The 26938-nt window shown below is 41.6% G+C and overlaps 1 protein-coding gene across 1 annotated transcript in view; it reads right to left on the bottom strand.

Moving 5' to 3' along the window:
• LOC144691952 (organic solute transporter subunit alpha-like) overlaps nucleotides 1–22358 on the bottom strand; it is a 54339-nt gene extending 31981 nt beyond the window's left edge. Inside the window, exon 1 of the mRNA XM_078560518.1 lies at nucleotides 22242–22358. Coding sequence (XP_078416644.1) covers nucleotides 22242–22317 — 76 coding nt within the window. The 5' untranslated portion in view covers nucleotides 22318–22358. The remainder of the gene's footprint in view (nucleotides 1–22241) is intronic.
• Between the last annotated feature and the right edge of the window lie 4580 nt (nucleotides 22359–26938).

Below are 26938 nucleotides of genomic sequence, written 5' to 3'. Positions count from 1 at the left end.
TCTAGAGCAGTTTGTTGAGGAGCTGACTAGAGGATAGGCTATTTTAGATCTAGTATTATGTAACTAAAAAGGGCTAATTAATAATCTTGTTGTAAAAGAACCATTAGGAATGAGTGACCACAATATGGTAGAATTTTACATTATGTTTGAAAGCGAGGTAGTTCACTCTGAAGCAAGGGTGTTAAAGTTGAATAAAGGAAATTATTAAGGCATGAGGGACAAATTGGCTGAGGTGGATTGGGGAAAATACATTAAAAGGTATTAGGAGGAATTAAATTTATTGAAAGAAGAATATAGTAAGAACTCATTGGAAATACCTGAAATCTCCAGGCAGACATGGCTACTAAGCAAATTAACATTTGGAGATTGCCAGATGAAACTTGCACAGCCTTGAGAGTCAGTCTGGAGACAAAAAGCATGACATCAAAAATAGATTAAGTGTGCTCTTCGACAGATAGGGAAGGGGCATATTGTTTTAGCTTAGATATGGGAAGATGAACAATGGACAAAGAGGGGGCTTTGATTGAGCACAAGTAGTCTTGAGTTGCAAGAATCAAGGTCCATGTATACATGCCTTAATTCTGATTGGATAGCATAATTATGTATATATGCTTTAGAATAATTGGATAGCAAAATCATATGTTTATATACTCAATAGGATAGAGATAGTATGGAACCGGTGCGTTGGTTACCAATTGGATGTATTCAAATGTACTCAAATGTATTATGATAAGAAAATAGTACAAAAATAATGGAATGTAATTGATCGGGGAGCTGGGTCACCATTTTACGGAATGGTAGCAGCTCCCTTGCATATGCTCGAATAAACCAGTTAAAAAGAAGCCCAAGTCCCGTGGTCATTGCGGAATCGGAGAGTGTAACAGCCCCCCCTCAAAAGGTATGACTGTACATAGGCAATGGCTAGTCTTCAAAGAACCATTACATAGATTACAGCACCTACGCATTCCTTCAAGGCGCAAAAACCCAAAAATATTCAGTCAACTGTGGCTGACAAAGGAAGTTAAGGATTGTATAAGATTAAAAGAAAAGGCTTATAAATGTCAAAAAGATATAATAATGTCTATAATGTTATTGGAAATTATTTTAAAATAGAGTTTAGAGGTGTCTGTGTCTATGTGTGTGTATGTGTGTGTGTGTCTTGATTGGATTAAAGCCAGCTGGTCTAGAGGCTTTGCTGTATAGAAGAGAAGTTGGTTCGAAATGTTAATTAGATAAACATGGAGAAGTTTAGAACTATAAGTGTCAAGGAGGAAATTTGCATTTTTAAATCAACCATTCAAAAGAATTTGTGAAATATTACACCTAGCCAGCAGAGGGCAAACAATGTGTTTACTTTTTCCAAAGCTTACTAATGAAATTGGCAGTATGAAAGGGTTTTATTGTTAGAAGAGTTCAAAAAGCCTAGTGATACAATGAGAATTTGTATTCAAAGAGGAAAATGTGTATAAAGGAAGAGAAGGCTGTTGGTAAAAAGCAGAGGGACTCTAAAATCTAAAGCCTTCAGCCTGTAAGCCTTAAGCCACTGTCTGCAAGGACCCAGGGCTGAAAGAAACTCATTTTTAATGCAACAGTTCAGATTGTGCTTTGCCAGGGATCTGCTTAAATCTATGGGGAGAATTTTCTCCCCATCGGGGTGGTTGGACGGGAGCGGGCACAGGCGCATAGCTGATCGCTGCCCGCGATTGGCTGCACACTGCCATTTTACGTGGACGGGCTAATTAAGGCCCACCCAGCGTGAAGCGCACCCGGAAGCACTGAGCGCTCCCTGTGCGGGTGGGGGGAGTAGGCTGAGTCGGGGCCTGCACTCTTTCGCTCAATCTAGCAGAAAACATAAAAACGGACGGTAAAAGCTTCTATAGGTATGTAAAAAGGAAGTGTTTGGCTAAGACAAATGTGGGTCCATTACAGGCAGAGTCAGGAGAATTCATAATGGGGAATAGAGAAATGGCAGAGAAGCTAAATGATTACTTTGAGTCTGTTTTCACTGAGGAAGATACAGGAAATCTCCCAGATTTAGAGATCCAAGGGACTAGCGAGAATGAGGAGCTGAAGGAAATTAGTAAACGTAAGAGAAATTAGCAGGACTGAAAGTTGATAAATTCCTGGCACCTGATATTCTGCATACCAGAGTGTTGAAAGAGGTTGCTATAGAGATGGTGGATTCATTGGTGATGATTTTCCAAAATTCTATAGATTCTGGAATGGTTCCTGAAGATTAGAAGGTAACAAATGTCACCCCGCTATTTAAGAAGGGAGGGAGGGAGAAAACAGGGAACTACTGATCTGTTAGCTTTATATCAGTAGTAGGGAAAATGCTCGAATCTATTATAAAGGATGTGATAATGGATACTTGGATAATCATGATCTGATTGGGTATAGTCAGCATGCATTTGCAAATTGGAAATCATGTTTGACGAACTTGTTGGAGTTTTTTGAAGATGTTACTAACAAAATTGATAAAGGAGAGTTAATGGATGATGTATACTTGGATTTTCAGAAGGCTTTTGATAAAGTCCTCCACAAGAAGTTGATTAGCAAAATAAAAGCACATGGGATAGGAGGCAATATACTGCCATGGATTAACTAGGTCATTCTCGTGTTGGCAGGCTGTGACTAGTGGGGTACCATAAGGATCAGTACTTGGGCCCCAGCTGTTCATAATATATATCAGTGATTTGGATGTGGGGACCAAGTATAATATTTCCAAGTTCGCAGATGATACAAAGCTAGGCGGGAATATGTGTTGTGAGGCAGGTGTAAAGCGGCTACATGAGGATTTGGACAGTGGGCAAGAACATGGCAGATAGAACATAATGTGGAAAAATGTGAGGTTATCTACTTTGGTAGAAGGAACAGATGTGCAGAGTATTTCCTATATAGCAAGAGATTAGAAAGTGTAAATGTACAAAGGGACCTGGGTGTCCTTGTCTGTAAGTTACTGAAAGCTAACATGCAGGTGCAGCAGGCAATTAGGAAGGTTAATGGAATGTTAGCCTTTATCGCAAGAGGATTTGAGTGCAGGAGTAGTGAAGTCTTGCTTCAATTGTATAGAAGCGTGGTTAGACTGTACCTGGAGTAGTGTGAAGTTTTGGTCCCCTTACCTCAGAAAGGACATTATTGCCATAGGGGGAGTGTAATAAAGGCTCACCAGTCTTGTTCAGGGGATGGCGGGACTGTCTTATGAAGAGAGATTAGGGAAACTGGGCCTGTATTCTCTAGAGTTTCAAAGAATGAGAGACGATCTCATTGAAACCTACAAAATACTTAAAGGAATAGACAGGGTAGATGCAGATAAGATGTTTCCCCTAGTTGGAGAGTCTAGAACCAGGGGACACAATTTCAAGATAAGGAGGAAGCCACTTAGGACCAAGATGAGGAGAAATTTCTTTACTTAGAGGGTTGTGAATCTTTGGAATTCTCTACCCAAGAGGGCCGTGGAAGCTGACTCATTGAGTATGTTTAGGGTAGAGATTAATAGGTTTCTGATTAAGAATAATGTAAAGGGTTATGGGGATATTATTGGTAAAAGGCATTGAAGTGTTCGATCAGCCACGATCGTATGAATGGCAGAGCAGGCTAGATAGACTGAATGATTTTCTCCTGTTCCTATGTTCCTGTGTGCCTATAGCTATGTAAATAGAAAGATATTAATTAAAGTAACGTGGCTCTATTAGAGGCAGAGACAGATGAAATTGTAGTGGGAATGAGGAAATGGGAAATTACAGAGACAAATTAAACAAATACTTTGCACCTGTCTTCACAGCAGAAGACACAAAAAAGAATTATGGAAATAATGGGGAACAAAGAGTCTAGTGAGAATGAGGAATTTAAAGAAATCAACATCAGAGATAATACAGGAGGAATTAATGGGATTAAATGGCGACAAATCCACTGGACCTGATGACCTGCATCTTAGGGTTTGAAAAGAGGTAGCTGCAGAGCAATGGATGCATTGGTTCATTCTGGAATTTGTTAGATTCCAGAATAGTTCCAAAGTTTTAAAAGGTGGCAAACGTAACCTTGATATTTAAGAAAGGAGAAAGAGAGCAAACAGGGAATTATAGGCCAGTTACCCTGACATCAGTAGTGGTCAAAATGCTAAAATCTATTATTAAAAATGTGGTAACGGTGCACTTAAAAATCCATAATATGATTAAGCAGAGTCATTATGGATTTATAAAAGGGAAATCATTTTTGACATATCGGTTAGCATTGTTTGAGAATAATTAGTGGGACGGATAATGGGGGAACCAGTGGGTGGAGTGTATTTGGATTTTCCAAAAAGCATTCAATAAAGTGGCACACAAGAGATTATTACACAAAATTATGGCTCATAGGGTTTGGAATACCGTATATGCTCATATAGAAGTCAAGTTTTTAAGGCTAAATTTTTAGTCAAAAAGCAAAGGGCCAACTTTTATAAGAGCAACATTTTGGAGAGGTTGAAATCCACCCTCTCCCACCGCCTCAATGTTGCAGAATTGCCAGGTTGAAGACAGTTCCCACCAACCCTGTCCCCAAAAGTAGTGCAAAAGGAGCCAAAAATGCTTTTATTATTGAATTTTTCTTTATAAATAAATAATAACCTCCATGGAGACAGACTTTAATATCTGTACACTAAATTCAACAAATTTATCAAAATCAAAAACAAAAGCCATATATACAAATTTATACAATTTCACTTGTTTCTTTCACGTTCAGAAAGAAATACTACTTAACAGCAGAGCGTGCACTGAGCGTGTATTAAAAACCATAAAAATCACCCTCCTCCTTGTCTTCAGAACCAAATAATGCATCCCAATCTGCTTCTTGAATGGCATCATCATATGGATCATCAACATCAGCTTTATCAGTGTTGCATTGTGTTGTGAATGCCTGCATGCCATTGTAATATAAAGGTGTTCAACAGAGCAAGGGTCAACCTGGGACTGGAGAATAGCACTGCCCACAGTATGATGTATAGAGTCACATGGTAACAGTATAGAGAGAACACTCTAGAAGCAGCCTACCTGCATGGCACCAGCACCATGCATGACATTAACTGGGGTCTGTACATTGTTAAAGATTAACAATAAATGGTTCATGTTTAAACATTTAAGTCTCAAGGTCCCATCATTGAGATATCAAACGAACCCATAACATAACAATCAGCAATCACATCACCATTGGCCATATCATTCCACAAACAATCATCTTCTGTGCCATCAAGTGCATTGGATATCCTACATTTCTTGAATGATTTGACAACAATCTCCATTTCAATTTCATACCAACTTCTACAACCCATTCACACAAGATTGTTAATGTCAAAGCCCAATTGCTGCTTCCCTTAGTGAATGTCTTCTCTCCTCTGGTCATCCAGTTATTTCACTTTCTCTCATGCTACCCTTGCAGGGCTTGTTTAGGCAGACATCCAATGGTTGAACAAGGCTGGTTAGACCTCACAGTCATCAGGACATAGCAGTCAGCAGGCTGCCTCCACCTCTGCTGCGGATGTTGGGGCTACACCCAGGCATAGCGGTAGAGTTAGGAAATTTAAGAAAAATTGATGTCACTTTTGGGTCATGGGTGTGCTATACATGTAAATAAATGGCACTTTTCTTAATAGATTTGATGGTTATGTGAATGTTCCTGTCAACTGAAGGCGTTGTGATTTTGTACTTTTGAATGCTCTTATTTTGAGGTTAAGCCTTGCTCCCACTCCGTGATAGTGTCTCACTGCGAGATTAACATTTCTGTGTTGTCAACCTCAGTTGAACTCATCTCTGCACCCTTGTGTGATGTCAGGGAGATGCATTTAAATCTTTATTGGAAATGTGTGATGTAAGTGTTTCTAATCCTTCTTCCTCAGGGAACACCATTGATGAGGGCAGCTCATCAGCATTGATATTCTAGCGGCATTTCTGTCTCCTCAGTGGCAGTAGGAAAGATGTGCACGGGAGGAGGAGATCCCTAGGCATGTCCACATCTCAGTCACAGCAGTGTTTGCATCATTAGATGGCGGCAAAGGCTTCAGATCTTCTCTCGCATCGCTCTTGTTTCTAAGGGGAATCTCAGTTCCTAGAATGAGCTCACTCACAGGGCCCCATGGACCAAAGCAAGGATCACAGCCTGGTGATTCATGGGGCCAGAACAAGCAAGTGTGAATGCAGGACTTGTTCTCGCTGCAAGTGGGTGGATATCCCCTGAGTTGAAAGAGAATGGCATTGAGGGCTGGGAGAGATGTGACCATATTCCCTCACTTAGCCTTACTCCTCCTGGAACTTGTCAGCAATTAATGTATCATGAGCACATCTCCCATGTCTTCCTTGCTCCATGATATGATCATGCTCAAATGGACCCTCAGCAGCCTCGTGAGGTTCCCGGACCTCTGGATCTTCATCCTCCGATGAGCTCTCATCCTCCTCCAGTTCATCCTCTGGCAGGGGTTCACCTCTTTGCATTGCAGATTGTGAAGGGCGCAACACACTTGATGATGCAGGAATCCCTGCTGGGAATGGATTGGAGTGAGTCACCTGAGTGGTCCAAGCATCGGAAGTGTATTGTCAGAAGCCCTACGGTCTGCTATATAAGGGAACACGTGGAGCTGTGAGCAGCGTTGTACCTCTCCTCTGAATGACTCTGAGGGTGACGTACCGGTGTCATCAGCCAGTGTTATCCCCAAGCAGCCATCCCTGCAGATACAATGGCCCCTCGAAAATCTCAGGAACCTGGGAGTGACTCAGGATGTAGGGATCATGGCAACTCCCAGGGTACCGTGCACAAATGTGCAATATGTGTCTCCAGTGATCACACTCCAGTTGAATACTGATGAAATGATAGCCCTTGCTGTTTGTAAACATTCGGGCCTGCTGCCATGGAGCCTGTATAGCCACATGGGTGCAGTCTATTGCATCCTGCAGACTTGGGAAGCGTGAGATGGCGGCGAAACCGGTGAATCTTGAAGCCTGAGTATCTTCATCCAGAGCAAACCTGACATGCTGGGCCTTCCTGTACAGGGAATCTGTGACCTCCTTTATGCATCGATGTGTTACAGACTGAGAGATGCAGCACAGGTCCCCTGTTGATCCTTGGAAAGAACCAGAGGCCAAGAAGTTGAGAGTTGCGGTCACCTTCAAAGCCATTGGCAGGGTATACCCTCCAACTCCATGTGGAGTCAGGTCTTAATGAAGAATGTGGCATATGTGATGTACCAGAACTCAGGACAAGCGCAGATGTGCACAGTGTTGCCTCTCACTCATTTGTAAATAGGAGACTCTTCTATGATAAACCCTAGGTCTGGTGAGTCATCCTGGCTCTTTGGGTCTCTCCTCCTGACCCTCCTGTTCATGCTCTGGCTCTGTTTGACCATGTCCATCCTGCTAGAGCTGCATGCAGAGTCGCCTCTCCCTCCTTCACCTCTTCCATTGCATTAGGACCCTGACAAAGGCAGCAGTGAGCCCTGGAACCATACATTATTTTGCCTTGTCTCTGAAAGGAAACATTGAAGATATTAATGATTCAAGGGGCAAGAAAGTGAAGCTCAGAAGATGACACGTTTGGAGACTGTAAGGGTCCATAGTTTTTCCTGTCCTACTTGCATGATGGCTGATGCTGCCTTGTCCCTGAGACACTAACACACACATTGAGGTGGCCAAGATGGCATCACAGATATGTAACATTTTGAGCCCTGCGTGGGATGCTAAAGTTTCAGTGAGATGAGTGACCCGCCCTATCTCTGTGCTCCAATCTCTGATGTGGCATATTAATGACCAATCAGTTGCTCATGGTCAATGAGTGGATGCCCTTTGGCCTGTTGGGAGTGTCAACTCTGGTGAACATGTGACAGGCCTTCATTGATGCGATGCCATATGTAATACAGCTGTTATTCCTTAAATATTGCCTGCATTCACAAATTCTACATTCCTATGTGTTACTCTTGAGATGCAGCGACTGTGATGTGAAGCCACTGAGTTCTGAGTAGCCCATTAACAGTGCGAATGAAGCCATTGGCTTTCAGTGGCTTTCATCACAAGATCTTCCTCTTTTCTTTCTAAGCAGACTCCTGCACACTCCTGTGGCAAAAAGAGGTTAGAGAGCAACCCCAGAAAGGCCCCCCTCGTGTTTGCCCTTCCCCCTCACTGCCATTCCACAGCCTTCCCTCCCCCTTGCACCCCTAGTGTTCATCAAACCCACCCTCGACTCACAGTCCATCCCCAGTTGAAATGCTAGTTTCTGAAAGTGGAGGCCCACATGAGTACCACAGCACAGTGGTGTTCCTCAGGACAATGAAATCAAAGAGAAGGAGCAGTCCAACCCTACAGCCCAGCAGAGCAGCATTCATTGCAACAAGACTGATGCAGCGCTATGGCTGGTAGGCTATGTATGTTCCACTCATCTCAAAGTTACCAGCGAACTGAGTTCCGACCTGTGCGTACCACCCCTTTTCAAACGGATTTTAGGCTGACATAAGTTCCTGCCGGCAAGATTGGAAGGCCTGGCAAGATTCCGCCGAGCAGCTGTTTCATTGAGCATTCATGACATGTTAGTGAATGCAAATGGAGTTCGCGCCACTAGTCGGCAGGACAGCCAACCCGCCAGAAACCCACCATCAGGAGAATTGCCACTTGTTTTTACGACAGCGGATTTGCAACTTTTTGCCGGCCGCTGCTTCTCTGCCCCTGCCCGCCACGAAACTCGCTGTGGGCGGGATAGGAAAACTCTGCTGAACAAGTTAAATGGTAACTGTGCAACAGTGATTAAGGTCCATGCAAAGAGTAATGATAAAAGAAATACAATTAAAGACTTTTTATCTCAATGCATGAAGCACTCATAACAAGATAGACAAACTAGTGACACAAATAGAGGTAAATGGGTTTGATATAATTACCATCAAGGAGATATGGTTACAAGGTGACTGTTAAGGACAGGGGAGAGGCAGGCAAACTATACCTATTTCCTCTTACCACCTGTCCGTAAGCAGAAGGCGTTTTGAATTAGTTCTTAAAAATTGGCGATGACGCATTTTCCCAATCCCCTGGTTGTTGTGGTCCAATTTGCTAATAATTCACAACAAACTCGAGTTAGGATTAAGACAGAAGATTAGTTTATTTTCACACTCAAAAACTCGGGGGAAGGAGTATTCACAATGTCCCTTTCCAAACACATACACTCACACAGAGTAAAGTGGCAATAGAAAAATTGAGTTTTACAGAACAAGGGCCACAGGAATTAATATTAGTTCACGTGATTTCGAGAGGCCTATGTCAGAGTCCAATGAGGAATTCTTTCATGTAGGAATTTGAATTCAGCTGGCTGAAGGCTGGAGTTGTAGTATTTGCTTTTCAGTTGGTGTTGACCGCAAGATGAAGTAGGTACTGTAACGAACTCCGATACTTACCTTAAGTTGAGTTTGTGAGGTGCAGTTCAGGAACTACATTTCCCAATGGGCCTCAAGCCTTCTGCACATGTGCCATCTGGGAAATAGCCACACATGTGCAATTAGTGTTTTTTTCATTCTTTCGGCCGAGAACCGGCCCTGTGTACCTGCACAGAAGAGAATAAGTGAAACAGCGATAAACTGCAAGTCAGGCGACCTGGAACTGGAGCGCCATTAGAGAGAAGGTGTCTCAAGGAGCAGGACATGGGAAGGGGGACAGGGAGAAGGTCCAAACCAGGGGGAGAGACAGAAAGAGGTCCCAGAAAAGGTCCCAGGCAGGGGCAAAGACAGGGATCAGAAACAGGTCCCAGAATACAGTCCCAGGTAAAAAACAAGGACAGAAATCAGAAACAGATCCTGTTAAATAAATTTGAATAGAAGGAGCAGAGAAATAGGCTCCAAATTAAAGAGAAAGCTACGGGGAACAGACTTGAAATGAAGCTTCAGAGAAGCCCAGAAGATCCAAGAAGGCAGCCGAAGGCTGATGAATCTGTTCTGCAGGCCGTTGGGACAAAGGTACCCTTTTAGAGCAGTGGTGTTATGATTGGCACAGCCGAAGATCTGAAAGTGTGTTTGGAAGGTGAAGCTTGAGTGTATGCGAAGATGCAGGGGGAAGGAATCTTGGAAGGCAAGATTGAAACCCTGGAGGTGGATCCTTGTTGAAGCCGTCGGAGTGGAAGCAACATTTGGAGAAGATTCCAAGACGGGATCTTCAAAATGGAGATTGGAAATCATCATGAGAAAGACAGAGTTTCAGTGAGACTGGTTATCTTACAGTGTGACGAACGCCTGGGTGGGTTGTTGAGGACTCCATGGAATCTGCTTGGGCCGCATCTGTCATTTACTTTGGAGTGTGGTGTGTCTGACCACAGTTTGCCTGTTAATTCACATGTACGTCATACTTACTCTGAATATTAGTGTATAAGATAGATATTGTAAATCGTTTCTGAATTTGTATGGGTCAGTAAAGATATTGCTGGGGTAAAATGAATAGTGTGATTTGAATCCTATTCTTGTGTTTGTATTGATATCTTTCCAACCTTTTTGTCTGGTGTATTATAGTTCATTTTTCTTCTTCAATAAATGTTTTATTCTTTGTGTTAAAAGTTCAGCAGCAGACTCCTGTGAATTTGTTCACTAACTTTCCTCCACGGTTTCTAAAAAAAAATAAAGTTAGGATCTATCAAGCCAGGTTTCACTCTGGGATTTGACTTTATTAGTATTAACATCTGCTGGGATTGTATTATGCAGAGACTCAATTAGTTCTGTAGGCGATGGTACGAAATCTTCCAGCAGAGACAGGCTTCAAGAAGCCTGGGTGGGCCTGCTTCTTGGCTCACCAGTTGGATGTTAAACAGCAGACTGCCTGTGAGGCCCAAAGATGAAATGTTAAAGCTGTCCAAAAGGCCAGAGGCTTGGGTCTGTGACATGGCCTATTAATGGCTAATTGCAGATTAACAATTAGTTTCTGTGCTTCTGGTCAGAATTACTCCTTAAGAGAGAGAGAGAGAGAGAGATGAGGTGGTTATTAGCCTCTCTTCCAGTCTAACAATTTTTGATCTCTCTTTTGTGATAGTTCAGGATGGGGATCCAGTTCGTCTGCACTTCCTCTACTTCTGTTGATTACAAGGGGCCTGTACAATGAAGTGTTAGATTCTACAGGCTTGAGAAAGGCTTGTCTCTTCTGGTGATGGTTCTCAGACAAAAGGCCAACCCTGTTGTCAGGTGACTTGCAGCAGTCATTTTTTTTTTGGTTCAGCATAAAGTCTATTTTTAAAAGGAGCAATAAGGATAAAGTTTTGAATATACAGTGTTAGAGTTCTTCTCATGTTGTAGGAATTCAACAGTGACCAAGGTTGGGAAATAAATATGCCAGAGTACATAATATTTCAAAAAGACAGGCTGAACTTAAAACGAGGAAGAATAGTCCTGATAACATATGATCCTGACTCAGAAGATCAGGAATCAGTATGGGTAGAGATTAGAAATCACGAGTGTCAAAAAATGCTGATTGGAGTAGTTTACTGGCCCCCTAAAAGTAGTTATACCATTAGACAGCAATAAATAATTGGAGCTTGTAACAATGGCAATGTAATAATCATGGGCAGCTTTAAGCTTTACATAGACTGGACAAACAAAATTCGCAATGGTAGTTTGGAAGGTGAGTTTGTAAATTTCATGCATGACAGCTTTTTAGAACAACATGTTACAGAACCAATTATGGACATTTTTTTTATATCTAGTATTGTGTAATGAGGCAGAATTAATCCTCTGGCAAACAATACAATTGAATTCCATATTAAGTTTGAGAGCAATATATTTGAGTCTATAACAAGAATGTCAAACTTAAACATAGCCAATTACATAAATATGAGGGGGGAGCTGGATATGGTTCACTGGCAAATAGACTGAAAGGTATGTTGGTGTAAAAACATTTAAAGAAACAATTCAAATTGTTCAACAAAAATATGTTCCATTAATAAACAAAAACTTAGTGAGAAAGATTCATCTGTGGCTTACCAGGGAAGTTGAGGATAATATTAGATTTTTTAAAAATTATAATGTTGCAAAAAATATTAACAAGCCTGAGGGTTTTAGAGTGTTTTAGAAATCAGCAAAGGCAACCAAAAAATTGATATAAAAGGGGAAAAAGAATAGGAGTAAACTAGTCAGGAACATAAAAACAGATGCTAAGAGCTTTCACAAGTATATAAAAAGGAGAGTAGCTAAAGTAAACATTAGTCCCTTAGAGGCAGAGACAGGAGAAATAATCACGAGGAATGAGGAAATGGCAGAGACATTGAGCAAATATCTTGTGTCTGTCTTCACATATGAGAACTAGAGGGTAACCAATATGACAAATAAGAGCGAGGAACTTAAAGTAATTCATATAAGTGGAGAAAAAGTTTTTGAGAAAGTTAAGGAATGAAAAGCTGACAAATCCCCAGGACCTAACAGTCTACAGCTTAGAGATCTAAAAGAAGTAGCTGCAGAGACAGTGGGTGCACTGGTTATAATTTTCCAAAATTTCCTAGATTCTAGATAATACGAGCATATTTGAAGTTAGCAAATGTCACACCACTATTCAAGAAAGGACGGAGAAAGAAAACAAGGAACTACAGGCCCATTATCCTGATATCAGCCATCATGAAAATCAATTACTGGAATCAATTACTAAGGAAGTCTTAACAATGCACTTAGAAAATCATAATATGATGAGAGAGAGAGTCAACATGATTTTATAAAAGGGAAATTGTGTCTGACAAATTTATTAGAGATTTTTGAGGTTGTAACTATTAGATTGTGGGGGTTGCAGTTAGCTCAGTTGGCTAGATGACTAGCGTGCGGTTCAGAATAATACCAACAGCTTGGGGTTTGATCCCCTTCTGGCTGAAGTAGACTTGGGGCCTGCCTTCTCACCTTGCCCTGTAGTAAAATGATGACATAGGTCATGGTTTTGCAACCCCAATAATTAAGGATGTTACCTGGAGAAAAACTATTAGGATAGAGAGAAGGGGTCATTCATCTAGGACTGAGATGAGGAGGAATTTCTTCACCTTAAAAGGTTGTGAATCTTTGGAATTATTAACTCCAGTGGGCTGCTCTGTCATTGAGTATATTCAAGGCGAGAAAGACAGATTTGGGAAGCAGGCAGGAATGCGCAGTGAAGTCAGAAGATCAGCCGTGTTCATACTGAATGGTGGAGCGGGCTCAAGGGGATGTATAATCAGCTCCTGGTCCTATTTCTTATGTTCTTATGAGTATGTTTAGCTATTTGTGGTGTTTAAAATTAAATACTTGGTTATTTGTGTATGATTCTCTAAAACCTCCACCTCTGTAACACGGCCTGACTCTGTCCCATCCTCAGCTCATCTGCTGCAGAAACCCTCAACCATGCCTTTGTTATCTCTAGGCTTGACTATCCCAACAGACTCCTGGCTTGTCTCCCATCTACCACCCTTCATAAACTTAAACGTATCTAAAACCCTGCTGCCCAAATCCTAACTTTCACCAAGTCCTGTTCACCCATTATCCCTGTGCTCATTGACCTACATTGGTTCCTGGCTGAGCTATGGCTCAACCCTCAAATTCTCAACTTTGTTTTCAAATCCCTCTATTGCCTTGTCTATCCTTATCTGTGTAATCTCCTCCAGCCCTAAAACCCTCCAAAATAACTGCACTCTACTAATTCTGACCTCCATCATTGACGAGGTCCTAAGTTTTGTAATTCCTTTCCTAAACTTCTCTGCCTTTCAGTCTCTCTTTCAGCCTTTAAGACACTATTTAAAATGTACCTCTCGCTGTGCTAACATCTCCTTATGTGGCTTGTGACAAATTTTGCTTGATAACGCTCCTGTGAAGCATACTGCGATATCTTACTATGTTAAAGGCACTATTTAAATAGAAATGGTTGTTTATTCTCAAATATTTAACAAAACAAAATGTTTAAGAAAAGCTAATACTTCATATCACAACCACTTAACAATAGTCATTGCACTGTAAGTAAGGAATTCATTGTATAAAGTCATTTTAGACCATATGATAAATGTCACAGAAATGCAAGTCTGTTTTTCTTCCTTTCTCATGAAAAAAATCCAACCCTCTATTAACGTGAACTTAATTTCAATGACGTGTTTTTGACAATGTCTTGCAAAACTGGCACCATCGTGTTGTAACATCGGAACGTAGGGAATAGGAGCAGGAATAAGCCATTCGGCTCCTCGAGCATGTTCCATCATTCAACTAGATCACAGCTGATCTTCCAGTTCAATGCAATTTTCCCACACTATCCCATGTCCCTTGATATCTTTCATATCTAGAAATCTATCAATCTTTGTGTTGAACATACTCAATGACTGAGCTTCCACAGCTCTCTGGGACACAGAATTCCAAAGATTCAACACCTAATGCAAATTCCTGTTCATGCTGTATTTATAGGTATCCCATCTTAGCTTGTTCATCCCCACTTCAAAATGCCTGCTTTTACACCTAACCCTTTGATGATTTAAACCTTGCAGTCTGACTGTCTTCAGTTTAGTTAAATTAGTCTCACACACACACACAAATATACACACAGCCCCCACAAGCCTGCTTCATAGCATCCCACCGTAATATTGGAAAAAATGATATTATTCTTTAAATTAGGGAGAGCCAGTGGATGTGATGTATTTAGATTTTCAGAAGGCTTTCGACAAAGCCCCACTCAAGAGGTTATTAATCAAAATTAGAGCACATACGATTGGGGGTAATATGCTGGCATGGATTGAAGACACTAACGTTTGTTAAACATGATTTCCCTTTCGTAAATCCATGTTGACCCAGCCTAATCCTACCATTATTTTCTAAGTGTCCAGTTACCATATCCTTTATCAAAAATTCCAGCATTTTCTGTACTACTGACGTCAGACTAACAAGTATAGTTCCCGTTTTCTTTCTCCCTCCTTTGTTACATAGTGGGGTTACATTTGCTACCTTCAAACCTGCAGGAACCGTTTATTTATAGAATTTTGGAAGATGACCACCAATGCTTCCACCATATCTACAGCCATCACTTTCAACACTCTAGGATGTAGAACATCAGATCCAGGAGATTTATCAACTTTTAGTCCGATTAATTTCTCCAATACTTTTTTACTAATACTAATTTCTTTCAGGTCCTCAATCTTGTTAGTCCCTTGGTTCTCCATTATTCCTAGGAGGTTTTTGTATCTTCCTCCGTGAAGACAGACACAAAGTATTTGTTTAGCTGCTCTGCCATTTCCTTATTCCCCATTATAAATTCTCCTGTCTGTTCCTTTAATGGGCCCACATTTGCCTTTGCTAATCTTTTCCTTTTTACCTACCTATAGAAGCATTTATAGACCATTTTATGTTTCCCACTAGTTTACTTCCATATTCTATTTTCTCTTTCTTTATTAGTCTCTTGATTCTCCTTAGCTGAATTCTAAAATGCTCCCAATCCTCAGCCCTCCTACTTTTTGGCAATTTTATAAACCTCTTCCTTTGATCTAAAGCAATCCTTAATTCCTCTTGTTAGCTATGTTTGGGTCTCTTTTCCTACTGGGTTTTTGTGCCTTAAAGGAACAAGAATGTTACCAGGGTTCCAAGAGTTAGATCATAAGGAGAAATCACATAAAACAATCTTGTATTGCTTGGAATACAGAAGGTTTAAGGGTGATTTGATTGAGATTTTTAGGGATTTGAGAGGAATTGATGAGGTAGATAGAGAGAATCTTTTTCAATTGTTGGGGAGTCTTAGTCAAGCAGAAATAATCTTCAAAACTGGGCCAGACTATTCAGGAGAGAAGTTAGGAAACACTACTTCAAGCTGAGGATGGTGGAATTGTAGAACCTTCTTAAAATGCACTAGATTCTAAATCAATTAATAATTTTAAATCTGAGATTGGCAGATGTTTGTTATCTAAATGTATTAAGAGATATAGAGCCAGACAGCTGGATGGCGTTAGGATACAGATCAGTCATGACCTTCTGAAATTCCGAACAGGTTCAAATGGTGATATACTGGGAAATGTGGATGTACAAAGGGATCTGGGTGTCCTTGTACACCAGTCAATGAAATTAAACAGGCAGGTGCAGCAAGCAATTAGGAAGGAAAATGATATGTTGGCCTTCATTGCAATAGGATTTGAATTCAGAAGTAGTAATGTCTTACTGCAAAACAAAAACAGGATTACCTGGAAAAACTCAGCAGGTCTGGCAGCATAGGTGGAGAAGAAAAGAGTTGACATTTTGAGTCCACATGACCCTTCAACAGAACTGAGTGTAGTTAGGAGAGGGGTGAAATATAAGCTGGTTTAAGGTGGGGGGCGGGGGGAGAGAAGTTGAGGGTGGGGTGGTTGTAGGGACAAGCAAGCAGTGATAGGAGCAGATAATCAAAAGATGTCACAGACAAAAGGATCAAAGAGGTGTTGAAGGTGGTGATATTATCTAAGAAAAGTGCTAATTAAGAATGGACGGCAGGATACGCAAGGTACAGCTCTAGTGGGGGTGGGGTGGAAAGAATGACAAGGTATTAGTTGTAAATTTAAAAATAATGGAAATAGGTGGGAAAAGAAAAATCTATATAAATTATTGAAAAAAACAAAAGGGAGGGGGAAGGAACGGGGTGGGGATGGGGGGAGGGAGTTTAAGATCTAAAGTAGTTGAATTCTATATTCAGCCCGGAAGGCTGTAAAGTGCCTAGTCGGAAGATGAGGTGCTGTTCCTCCAGTTTGCGTTGGGCTTCACTGGAACAATGCAGCAAGCCAAGGACAGACATGTGGGCAAGAGAGCAGGGTGGAGTGTTAAAATGGCAAGCGACAGGGAGGTTTGGGTCTTTCTTGCGGACAGACCGCAGGTGTTCTGCAAAGCGGTCGCCCAGTTTGCGTTTGGTCTCTCCAATGTAGAGGAGACCGCATTGGGAGCAATGAATGCAGTAGACTAAGTTAGGGGAAATGCAAGTGAAATGTTGCTTCACTTGAAAGGAGTGTTTGGGCCCTTGGACGGTGAGGAGAGAGGAAGTGAAGGGGCAGGTGTTGCATCTTCTGCGTGGGCATGGGGAGGTGCCATAGGTGGTGGTTGAGGAGTAGGGGGTGATGGAGGAGTGGACCAGGGTGTCCCGGAGGGAATGATCCCTACGGAATGCCGCCAGGGGGGGTGAAGGGAAGATGTGTTTGGTGGTGGCATCATGCTGGAGTTGGCGGAAATGGCGGAGGACGATCCTTTGAATGCGGAGGCTGGTGGGGTGATAAGTGAGGACAAGGGGGACCCTATCATGTTTCTGGGAGGGAGGAGAAGACGTGAGGGCGGATGCACGGGAGATGGGCCGGACATGGTTGAGGGCCCTGTCAACAACCGTGGGTGGAAAACCTCGGTGAAAGAAGAAGGAGGACATGTCAGAGGAACTGTTTTTGAAGGTAGCGTCATCAGAACAGATGCGACGGAGGCGAAGGAACTGAGAGAATGGGATGGAGTCCTTACAGGAAGCGGGGTGTGAGGAGCTGTAGTCGAGGTAGCTGTGGGAGTCGGTAGGCTTGTAATGGATATTGGTGGACAGTCTATCATCAGAAATTGAGACAGAGAGGTCAAGGAAGGGAAGAGAAGTGTCAGAGATGGACCATGTGAAAATGATGGAGGGGTGGAGATTGGAAGCAAAATTAATAAATTTTTCCAGGTCCTGACGAGAACATGAAGCAGCACCGAAGTAATCATCGATGTACCGGAGAAAGAGTTGTGGGAGGGGGCCGGAGTAGGACTGGAACAAGGAATGTTCCACATACCCCATAAAGAGACAGGCATAGCTGGGGCCCATGCGGGTACCCATAGCCACACCTTTTACTTGGAGGAAGTGAGAGGAGTTAAAGGAGAAATTGTTCAGTGTGAGAACAAGTTCAGCCAGACGCAGGAGAGTAGTGTCTTACTGCAGTTGTGCAAGGCCTTGGTGAGACCACACCTGGAGTATTGCGTGCAGTTTTGGTCTCTCTACCTAAGAAAGGGTATACTTGCCATCGAGGGAATGCAGCGAAGGTTCACTAGGCCGATACTGGGGATGGCAGGACTGTCATATGAGGAGAGATTGGTTTGACTGGGCCTGTATTCACTAGAGTTTAGAAGAATGAGAGGGGATCTGATTGGAACGTATAAAATTCTAACAGGGTTAGACAGACTAGATGCAGGGAGGATGTTTCCCCTGGCTGGGGAGTCTAGAACCAGGGGCCACAGTCTCAGGATATGGGGCATGCCATTTAGGACTGAGATGAGGAAAAGTTTCTTTACTCAGGGGGTGGTCAACCTGTGGAATTCTCTACCACAGAAGGCTGTGGAGGCCAGGTCGCTGAGTATATTCAGGAAATAAATTGATAATTTTTTGGATATTAGGGAATCAAGAGGTATGGAGAGAAAGTGGGAATATGGTGTTGAGATAGAGGCCATGACCATATCGAATGGTAGAACAGGCTCGAAGGGCTGAATGGCCTGCTCCTGCTCCTCGTTTCTATGTTTCTATGTTAAAGGGTTAAATGGCTTACTCCTGTTCCTTTGAAGCTGAAACACAGTACTAAGGTTAGGATGTGACTGGAATACTTTTAATAACACTATAGCACATGAACTGCTCAAGAGGCTTTGGCAGTTTTGTTTCTCAGCCAGCTGCTAGAAATTTAGGCCACCATTGTTGGAAGCATTATTTCTTTTACAGTTACAAAGGAGCATCCCCACAACAACAACGTGCATTTATATATTGCCTTTAAAGTGGTAAAACATCCTAAGGTACTTCATAGGAGAATTATCAGACAAAATTCGACAGGAGTTAAGGAGGCATTAGGGCAGATGACCAAAGGTTTAATCAAAGTGATAAGTTTTAAGGAGTGTCTTAAAGGAGGAAAGAAGGCAGAGAAGTAAAGGGAGGGAATTTCAAAGCTTGGGGCCTTGGCAGCTGAAGGCATAGGCACCAATGGTGCAGTGAATAAAATTGGAGATGCTCAAGAGGCCAGAATTGTAGAAATGCAGATATCTCAGAGGTTGGGAGGAGAATACAGAGATAGGGAGTGTGGGGCTCTGGCAGGATTCAAAACCAATATTTTAAAATCAAATAATATTTTAAAATCAAGGCATTACTTAATCGAGGCTTGGTGCAAATTAGAACACAGGCAGCAGATGTTTGGATTACCTGAAGTTACATAGGGTAGATCATAGAAGGCAGGTCAGGAGTGTGTATTAGAATAATGAAGTCCAAAAATAACAAAGGCATGAATAAAGTTTTCAGCGACAGATGGGCTGAGGCATAGGCAGAGTTGGGTGATGTTGTGGAAATAGGCAGTCTTAGGGCTGTGTGGTCAGAAGTTCATCTCATGGTCAGATATGATACAAAGGTTGAGAACAGTCTGGGTCAGCCTCAGACTGTTGCCAAGTAAGAGGGATAGAGTTAGTGGCTAGAGAAGGGAGCTTATGGCAGGGACTAAAGATGATGAACACAAGAACAAAAGAAATAGAAGCGGGAGTAGACCATATGGCCTCTTGAGCCTGCTCCATCATTCAAGATATCATGGCTGATCTTTACCTGAATTCCACTTTCCTGTCCAATCCCTACACCCTTTGATTCTTCAGAGTCCAAAATCTATCTATCCCAGCCTTGAATATACTCAATGAATGAGCATCCAGAACCCTTTGGAGTAAAGAGTTCCAAAGATTCACAACCCTCTGAGTGAAGAAGTTCCTTCTCATCTCAGTCTTAAATGATGGACTGCTTATTCTGAAAGTTCTAGACTCTCCAGGCAAAGAAAGCAACCTCTCAGCATCTACCCTGTCAAGCTCCTCAGAATGTTATACGTTTCCATAATATCACCTTTCATTCTTCTAAACTGCACGGACTATAGGCCCAATCTACTCAAACCTCTCATCATAGGGCAATCCTTCAAAGCCAGGACTTCACTGCACTATCCCAAGGCAAGTAGATATTAGATAAGGAGACCAAAACCCTGCACAATATTCCAGGTATGGTCTCACCAAAGTGCTTTAAGATTGAAAAGCAGAACTTTTAAATGGTGAGAAAGGTTGAATTTGATGTCCAAGGGATTAGGGTGTCTTCATACAAGACATCCTTACACTTTTACTCCAGACTCCTTGCAATAATGGTCAACATTCTATTTGACTTCCCAACACTTGCTGTACTTGCATGCTAACTTTCAGTGTTCCTTGTACGAGGACACCCAAATCTCTTTAACATCAAATTAAAACCTTCCTCACCATTTAAAAATTCTGCTTTTCTATTCTTCCTACCAAAGTGAATAATCTCACATTAAATGCCATCTGTCACCTTATTGACCACACATTTAACTTGTCTATATTCCTCTGCAACCTCTTTGTATCCTCTTCACAGCTTACATTCTCACATAGCTTTGTATCATTAGCAATTGCTGCTTTGATCTTCCCAATATTTAGTTGTATGAAATCTCTGCTCATCCAGCACTGGATGCCAGACAAGCAGTGGAAGCATTGAGAGATGTTGTGGTGTGGTAGAGCTGGGTGTTGTCAGCATACTTGTGGAAACTGATACTGGGCAGGATATTATGAGGAAGCAGATGGATTATCCCTCCAGAAGCAAAGCTGATGTGGAGCCGACCCTCTCCATACCAGCCCATCTTTCAGCCAGGAGCAATCTATACTAACTTCAATAGCCTTTTCCTTGTCCATTTCTGATTTTAAGGTGCATTCACAATCCACAGTCACTCTCATCCTCTGTGATTTCTATTTACTTCACAATTCATCATGGTCTCTCTCCTCTGAGTTCACTGCCCTCTTATCCTCTCTTAACTTCTCCTTACATGTAAACTCCCCAACCCAGATTCACGGCCATCCCCTTGATCTTGTCATTTCATAAGGCCTCAATATTCCCACTGAGGCAACCACAGATAAGGCCAACTCTGATATCTCTCTTGTATCGCTCTCTACCCACCGTAAGCTGATCAAAGTTATGACAAAATTTAAGCAGCTGGGCAGATCAGAGATCAGAGACACAAGAAGTGTAGTCAGGTGTAGAATCATAGTCTTGACGTCAAGAGAAGTCAGGAACTTGGAAGCCAAATTTGAAAAAAGATCTGGTGCTCCCAAAAAAAAGCAAGGTTTGGAGTTTAAAGTGACAATTCAAATTAGCAGTTAAATTGTAGTTAGGGCTAAAATCCTCCCACTATGAGAGCCAGAGAACCTTAAATGGTGGAAGACAGGAGCCAGGGAGGTGAAAGGGCTAAGGATGGTAATGGATTGGCAAGGATAGAGGTACACGGTAAAGACCACGGCTGACCACCCGGAAGCAATCTATAATAACTTCAATAGCCTTTTCCTTGTCCATTTCTGATTTCATGGCACATTCACAATCCATAACTTCATCATCAGTGTGAAATAAAATCATTCTCAGTTAGGTGTAAAGGGCCGAAATCACACCAAAGTGTAACAGCAAGGCTGCCTCCTCCAGGCGGCAGTGTTTTGATCAACCCAGGCACCAGATACAGACTGCATTTACAGTAACTGTAGCTAAACAAAACCACCTCATACAGACACTGCCATTGTAAACGAATCCTAACCACATTACAGCATCATTTAAAGAACTGTAAGATACAATACTGACAACATGGAGGAGTTTAGTTAACCCTTCACCTGCTGTATAAACTGGAGTAAACTTTAGCAAATGCTGCATTAGACAGGTTAAGGGTTCATCCACATACAAAAATCTGAAAAGGACGGAAAAGAGCTGGTCCTGAACTTTTCAAAGCTAAAATGGTAAACCATAGAGAACCATAGACGATGTTACTGCCGGCTGACTGGGTGGATTTACTTGTGCCAGTGGAGCAAAGTTCAGCAGCAGCTACATTCCCGTCTTATAGAAGGGAAAGAGGTTACTTCAGGGAAGAGACCGAGAAGTTAGCAGTGTCTGTTAGCTCAGAAAGCCTGAGGGGCTTCTTCTAACTGCAGCCCCAGAACGGTCCACTCCCACCCTGTCCTCACATCAGCTCCGCTCCTCAGTCCGTGCCGCCTGCGGTATCCAGTGTTGACTGAGGCGGGGGAGAGGCAGCGGCTCGGCCGCCGGCTTCACATCCCTCAGACTTCAGCCCGGGACCCGGCTCTCTGCTGCTGTACTCACTGTGCGAATTCCCAATCCGCTTTCCACCGGCAGTTGAAGTGCCGGCACCCAGACTGAGAACTGGAGGAGTTAGCAGGATCTTCATTTACTTTCTCAAAGGCTCATTCACAAACCCCATTCTTCATGGATTATGCCGGCAAAGACTGAATTCGAACCAATTTGCTTACTTACTCTTTAAAATAATCACGGCTTTGGGTGGGTTGGAGCCGCAGTAAAGATCCAGGTTCTGGTTTGCTCCGTCAGTCATCTCTCCAACACACACACTAACTTTCTGTTAGGATTCAGGAGACGGACTCAAACCTCAAGCGCCGCTTTCCAAACCGACCTGGCTGTAGCTGCACAGTGTGAATCTACTGCAGCTCTCCACGCACCTTGATTTATTCCTGGCTCTTAGAAATTCACAACTTTCCGGGGGTAAACATCAAGTACAAAAGCTCTGCGGCAATCTTGAGATTAGAAACACTTTTAAAACTAAAACGTCAACATCACTGGAAAAGTCCAGATGATCCAAATGCAATGGCCAGTAACTCTTAACACCCATAACTGACCACGTTAGTGCCAACAGATTGCCTATTGATTCATAAAGCTCTGCCCAGTGTTGTTACAGCTAACTCAAAAGTAACATTGACCAGCTGTCATATAATCGTCTTTGAATGCAATCTGATTTTATTTCAAAGATCCTGTTTTACCTTAGTTATTTTTCGTACTCTGTATTCAAGGATATTCATAGATAAGCAGTTCTTACTGAGGGCAAACTGCAGTTTTCAGAAGTTCACATTCTTCCGAAGTTAAACATCAAACGCAAAGGCTCTGAAGCAGTCTGGCAATCCCGCCTCTCCCAGCAGCTAAAGAAGTCACCACCAAATCGCAGGAAAAATACAGGTGGTCCAAGTGCAATGGCCAATAGTGCACTATGTCCCAACACCTGTAACTATTCTAGCACTATAGCTCTGCCTGGTGGTCTTTCTAGTCAATTAATTTTCCTACAACAGCTTTTTAACATGGAAAACATAATATAAGGTGCAGGAGCAGGAATAAGCCAGTTAGCCCCTGGAGCCTATTCCTCCATTCAATAAGATCATGGCTGATCCAATTGTGGCCTTAGCTTCACTTTTCTGCCTGACCCCATAACTCGACTTCCTTGTCAGTCAAAAGCCTGCCTAACTCAGACTTGAATATTTTCAATGACCCAGCCTCCACTGCTCTCTGGGCTAGAGAATTTCAAAGACTAATGACCCTCTCAGAGAAGAAATCCCTCCTTACCTCTATCTTAAATAGGAGACATGTAATTTTGAATGTGTTCCTAGTTCTATAATCCTCCAACAGGGGAAACATCCTCTCAGTATCTACCCTGTCAAGCCCCTCAGAATCTTATATGTTTCAATTAGGTCACCTGTCATTCTTCTAGGTAGGAGCCCAACCTACTCAATCTTCCTTCATAAGCCAACCTCTTCATTTCAATCAACCTAATGAACTTTCTCTGAACTGCCTCCAATGCAAGTATATGCCTCCTTAAATAAAGAGACCAAAACTGTACTCTTGGTATGGTCTCACCAATGCCCTGCACAGTTGCAGCAATACTTCCCTACTTTGATACTCCACACCCCACTTGCAATAAAAGCCAACATTTGCCTTCCTATTTAATTGCTGTACCTGCAAGTTAACCTTTTGTGATTCACGTACAAGGACACCTAGATCTCTTTTTACCTCAGCATTCTGCAGTCTCTCTACATTTAACTAAAATCCTGCTTCTCTATTCTTCCCACCAAAGTGAACAACTTCACATTTTCCTACATTATACTCCATCTGCCAAATTTTTACCCACTCACTTACTTATCTATATCCCTTTGCAGACTCTTTGTGTCCTCCTTACAGCTTGCTTTCCCGTCTAGCTTTGTATTGTCAGCAAATTTAGCTATAATACATTTGGTCCCTTCAAAGTCATCGATACAGATTGTAAATAGTCGACGCCCTAGCATTGATCCCTGTGGCACTCCACAGTTTGCCAGCCAGAAAATGATCCATTTATCTCAATTCTCTGTTTCCTGTCACTTAGCAAATCCTCTACCCATACTAATATATTACCCTCACACCATGATCTTGTGCAGTAACATTTTATCGAATGCCTTTTGGAAATCTAAACACACCACATCTACTGACTCCTCTTTATCCATCGTACTTGTTACACCCTCAAAGAACTGTAATAAATTTATCAAACACAATTTTCTTTTCATAAAATCATGCTCTTTCTGTCTCTTTGTATTGTGATTTTCTAAATGTCTTGCTACCACCTCCTTAATAATGGATTCCAGTATTTTCCCAATGGCAAATGTTAGGCTAATTAGCCGAAAGTTTCCTGCTTTCTGTCTCCCCCCCTTTCTTGAATACGGGCATTCCATTTCTGGTTTTCCAATTCACTGGGACTTTCCAGAATCTAGGGAATTTTGGAAGATATCCACCGTTGCATCTGTTGTCTCTGCTGTCACTCCTGTAAGACCCTAGGATGCATGCCATCAGGTCCGGCCTTCAGTCCCAATCACTTTGCTAGTACTTTTCTCTAGTAATTATAGCTGTTTTAAGTTCCTCCCTCCTTTTTGTCCTTTGATTATTTTATCATTCTTGGGATGTTTTTGTGTATTTTAACATGAAGACAGATACAAAATATTTGTTCAAAATCTGTCATTTTCTTGTTTCCCATTATTAATTATCCAGGCTCATCCTCTAAGGGACCAATATTTACTTTAGCTATTCTCTTTGCAAATGTATTCAAGAAAGGAAGGGGACAAAGAAGGAAACTATAGGACAATTAGCATAACATATGTCATTGGGAAAATGCTGGAATCCATTATTAAAGAAGTAGTAGCACGACATTTAAAAAATCATAATACAATCAAGCAGAGCCAGCATCACAGAATGGTGACAGTGCAGAAGGAGGCCATTCGACTTATCATGTCTGTGCTAGCTCTCTAAAGGAGCAATTTACCTAGTGCCACTCCCAGCCATTTCCCTGTAGCCCTGCACATTCTTCCTTTTCAGGTTTTACATGGTTTTATTAAAGGAAAATCGTGTATGCAAAAGTTATTTCTATCTTGCTAGTTTACTCTCATATTCTAATTTCTCCCTCTTTATTATTCTTTTAGTTATCCTTTGCTGGTTTCTAAATTTTTCCCAATTCTCTGGTCACCACCAATCTTTGCAGCATTGTATGCCTTTACTTTCAATTTGATACCATCCTTAACTTCCTTAGTTAGCCACAGATGGTGCATTCGTCTTGAAAACGACATTCTCTGATGTTAATCTAACCAGGTATTTTCAGCAAATAAGTGCAAATAGGGCAAAGTTTTGCAATGATCCCATCCATTATTACCATCTTTTCTTTATCTTTATTTACTCCAATTCCCTGAAGCATATTGTAGAAAGGAAATTACACGGAGCATCAACCTTCCTGCCATTTTGTGAAAGATATGAAAATTAAGCAGCCAGTATTTTTTGGTCTATGGTTTAACTCCAAGTCTGGAGAATGGCTGTTGTAGTTCTAATATCCAAAAATAGTACAAAGGCATGAACCTGATAATCAGGTACCTGTTACCCTAACATTGGGTTGAAGGAAGAATATTTAGGATTAAAATACCACATCTGAGGGTGGGGAGGTAGCTCAAGTCTTGTGGAAGCATGGAGAATCTATAGTTCACCATTGCGTTCTCCATGAAAATGCCTCAGCCAATCAGAGTCAACTTGCCAACCAATCAGCACCCCTTTTCCTCCTGTTGTATAAATTGTTGTGACTGTTTGAAATTTGGCATTCTTGCTTTTGTCCTGATGAGTGCAAGATGAAAAGCTTCAGCAACATGTCTCCCTTCTCAGCAATATTCAAGTTCTATATACCAGGCCTTGTGGAGTTGTTAACAAATTGTCCAGATGCATTTGGAACTGGGTGACAGGTGATAAAATGGAAAATATTGAGAAAAAGTAACCATTGATGCACCACAAGGATGATTTCTACACTGTCTGCTATTAACAATCATGGTGAATGATTTGGGATAGGTTGTCTGTAACTTTGATATTATATTTTCTAATAAACCAAAGGTCATTTGGGCAGGTAATAAGAAGATTAATAAGATTCTCTTCAGAAAGATTTGGACCAATTATGAGATAGATTTTCATGTTGATAACTATTGGATAATGATGCAGAAAAGGGGAACTTAATGATATAAATATATTAGAAATAATTCAGACAATAGCCTTATTGGGATTAATCCAGGTCTCCAAGACTAATTTATGAAGAAAGGCTCATAAAAACAAATTTACTTTCACTAGAGAAAAGGACTGAAGGAAAATTATATAGCTCTCCAAGACAATGAAAGGTTTTATCCCAAGGCTGTTTCAATGTTTTCCATTTCCGTGGAGGAATACACATAATCTTAGAATATGACCCCTAAAGCAAGGGTAAAAATTCTACATTCTCATGAAATCAAAACAGAAATTGGCTTACTCAGTCACTAAACTAGTGGCCCAGTTGATAGCTAAAGTCTTAGTTAAACCAAGCGTCTAGTTTATTGTTTATCACAACTAATGTTGTAAAATTGGCTGCTCTTGTTTTGAACATTTCATTAGAGAATGTGTTTCCACTGTGTATATCCACTAAATTACACCTTTCCACCTTAAATTATATCTATTAGCTTGTAGCTCCTGGCTGCGTAGCATGTTAATCATTTATGAGGAATATCTTTTTGACTCTTGCAGCCATAAATCATTTCTGTCCAAACTTTCATCTGATTCAAATAAAACATTAATGGCATATAACCAAGGAAAGAATGATGTTTCAATTGCATCAACATAGCTGTACTTAGAAGCAAAGAATTGTGCAA

The sequence above is a fragment of the Cetorhinus maximus genome, chromosome 16 (genome assembly GCF_964194155.1).
Source record: "Cetorhinus maximus chromosome 16, sCetMax3.hap1.1, whole genome shotgun sequence".
Taxonomy (NCBI): Eukaryota; Metazoa; Chordata; class Chondrichthyes; order Lamniformes; family Cetorhinidae; genus Cetorhinus; species Cetorhinus maximus.
This window is presented reverse-complemented; position numbering and strand designations above follow the sequence as displayed.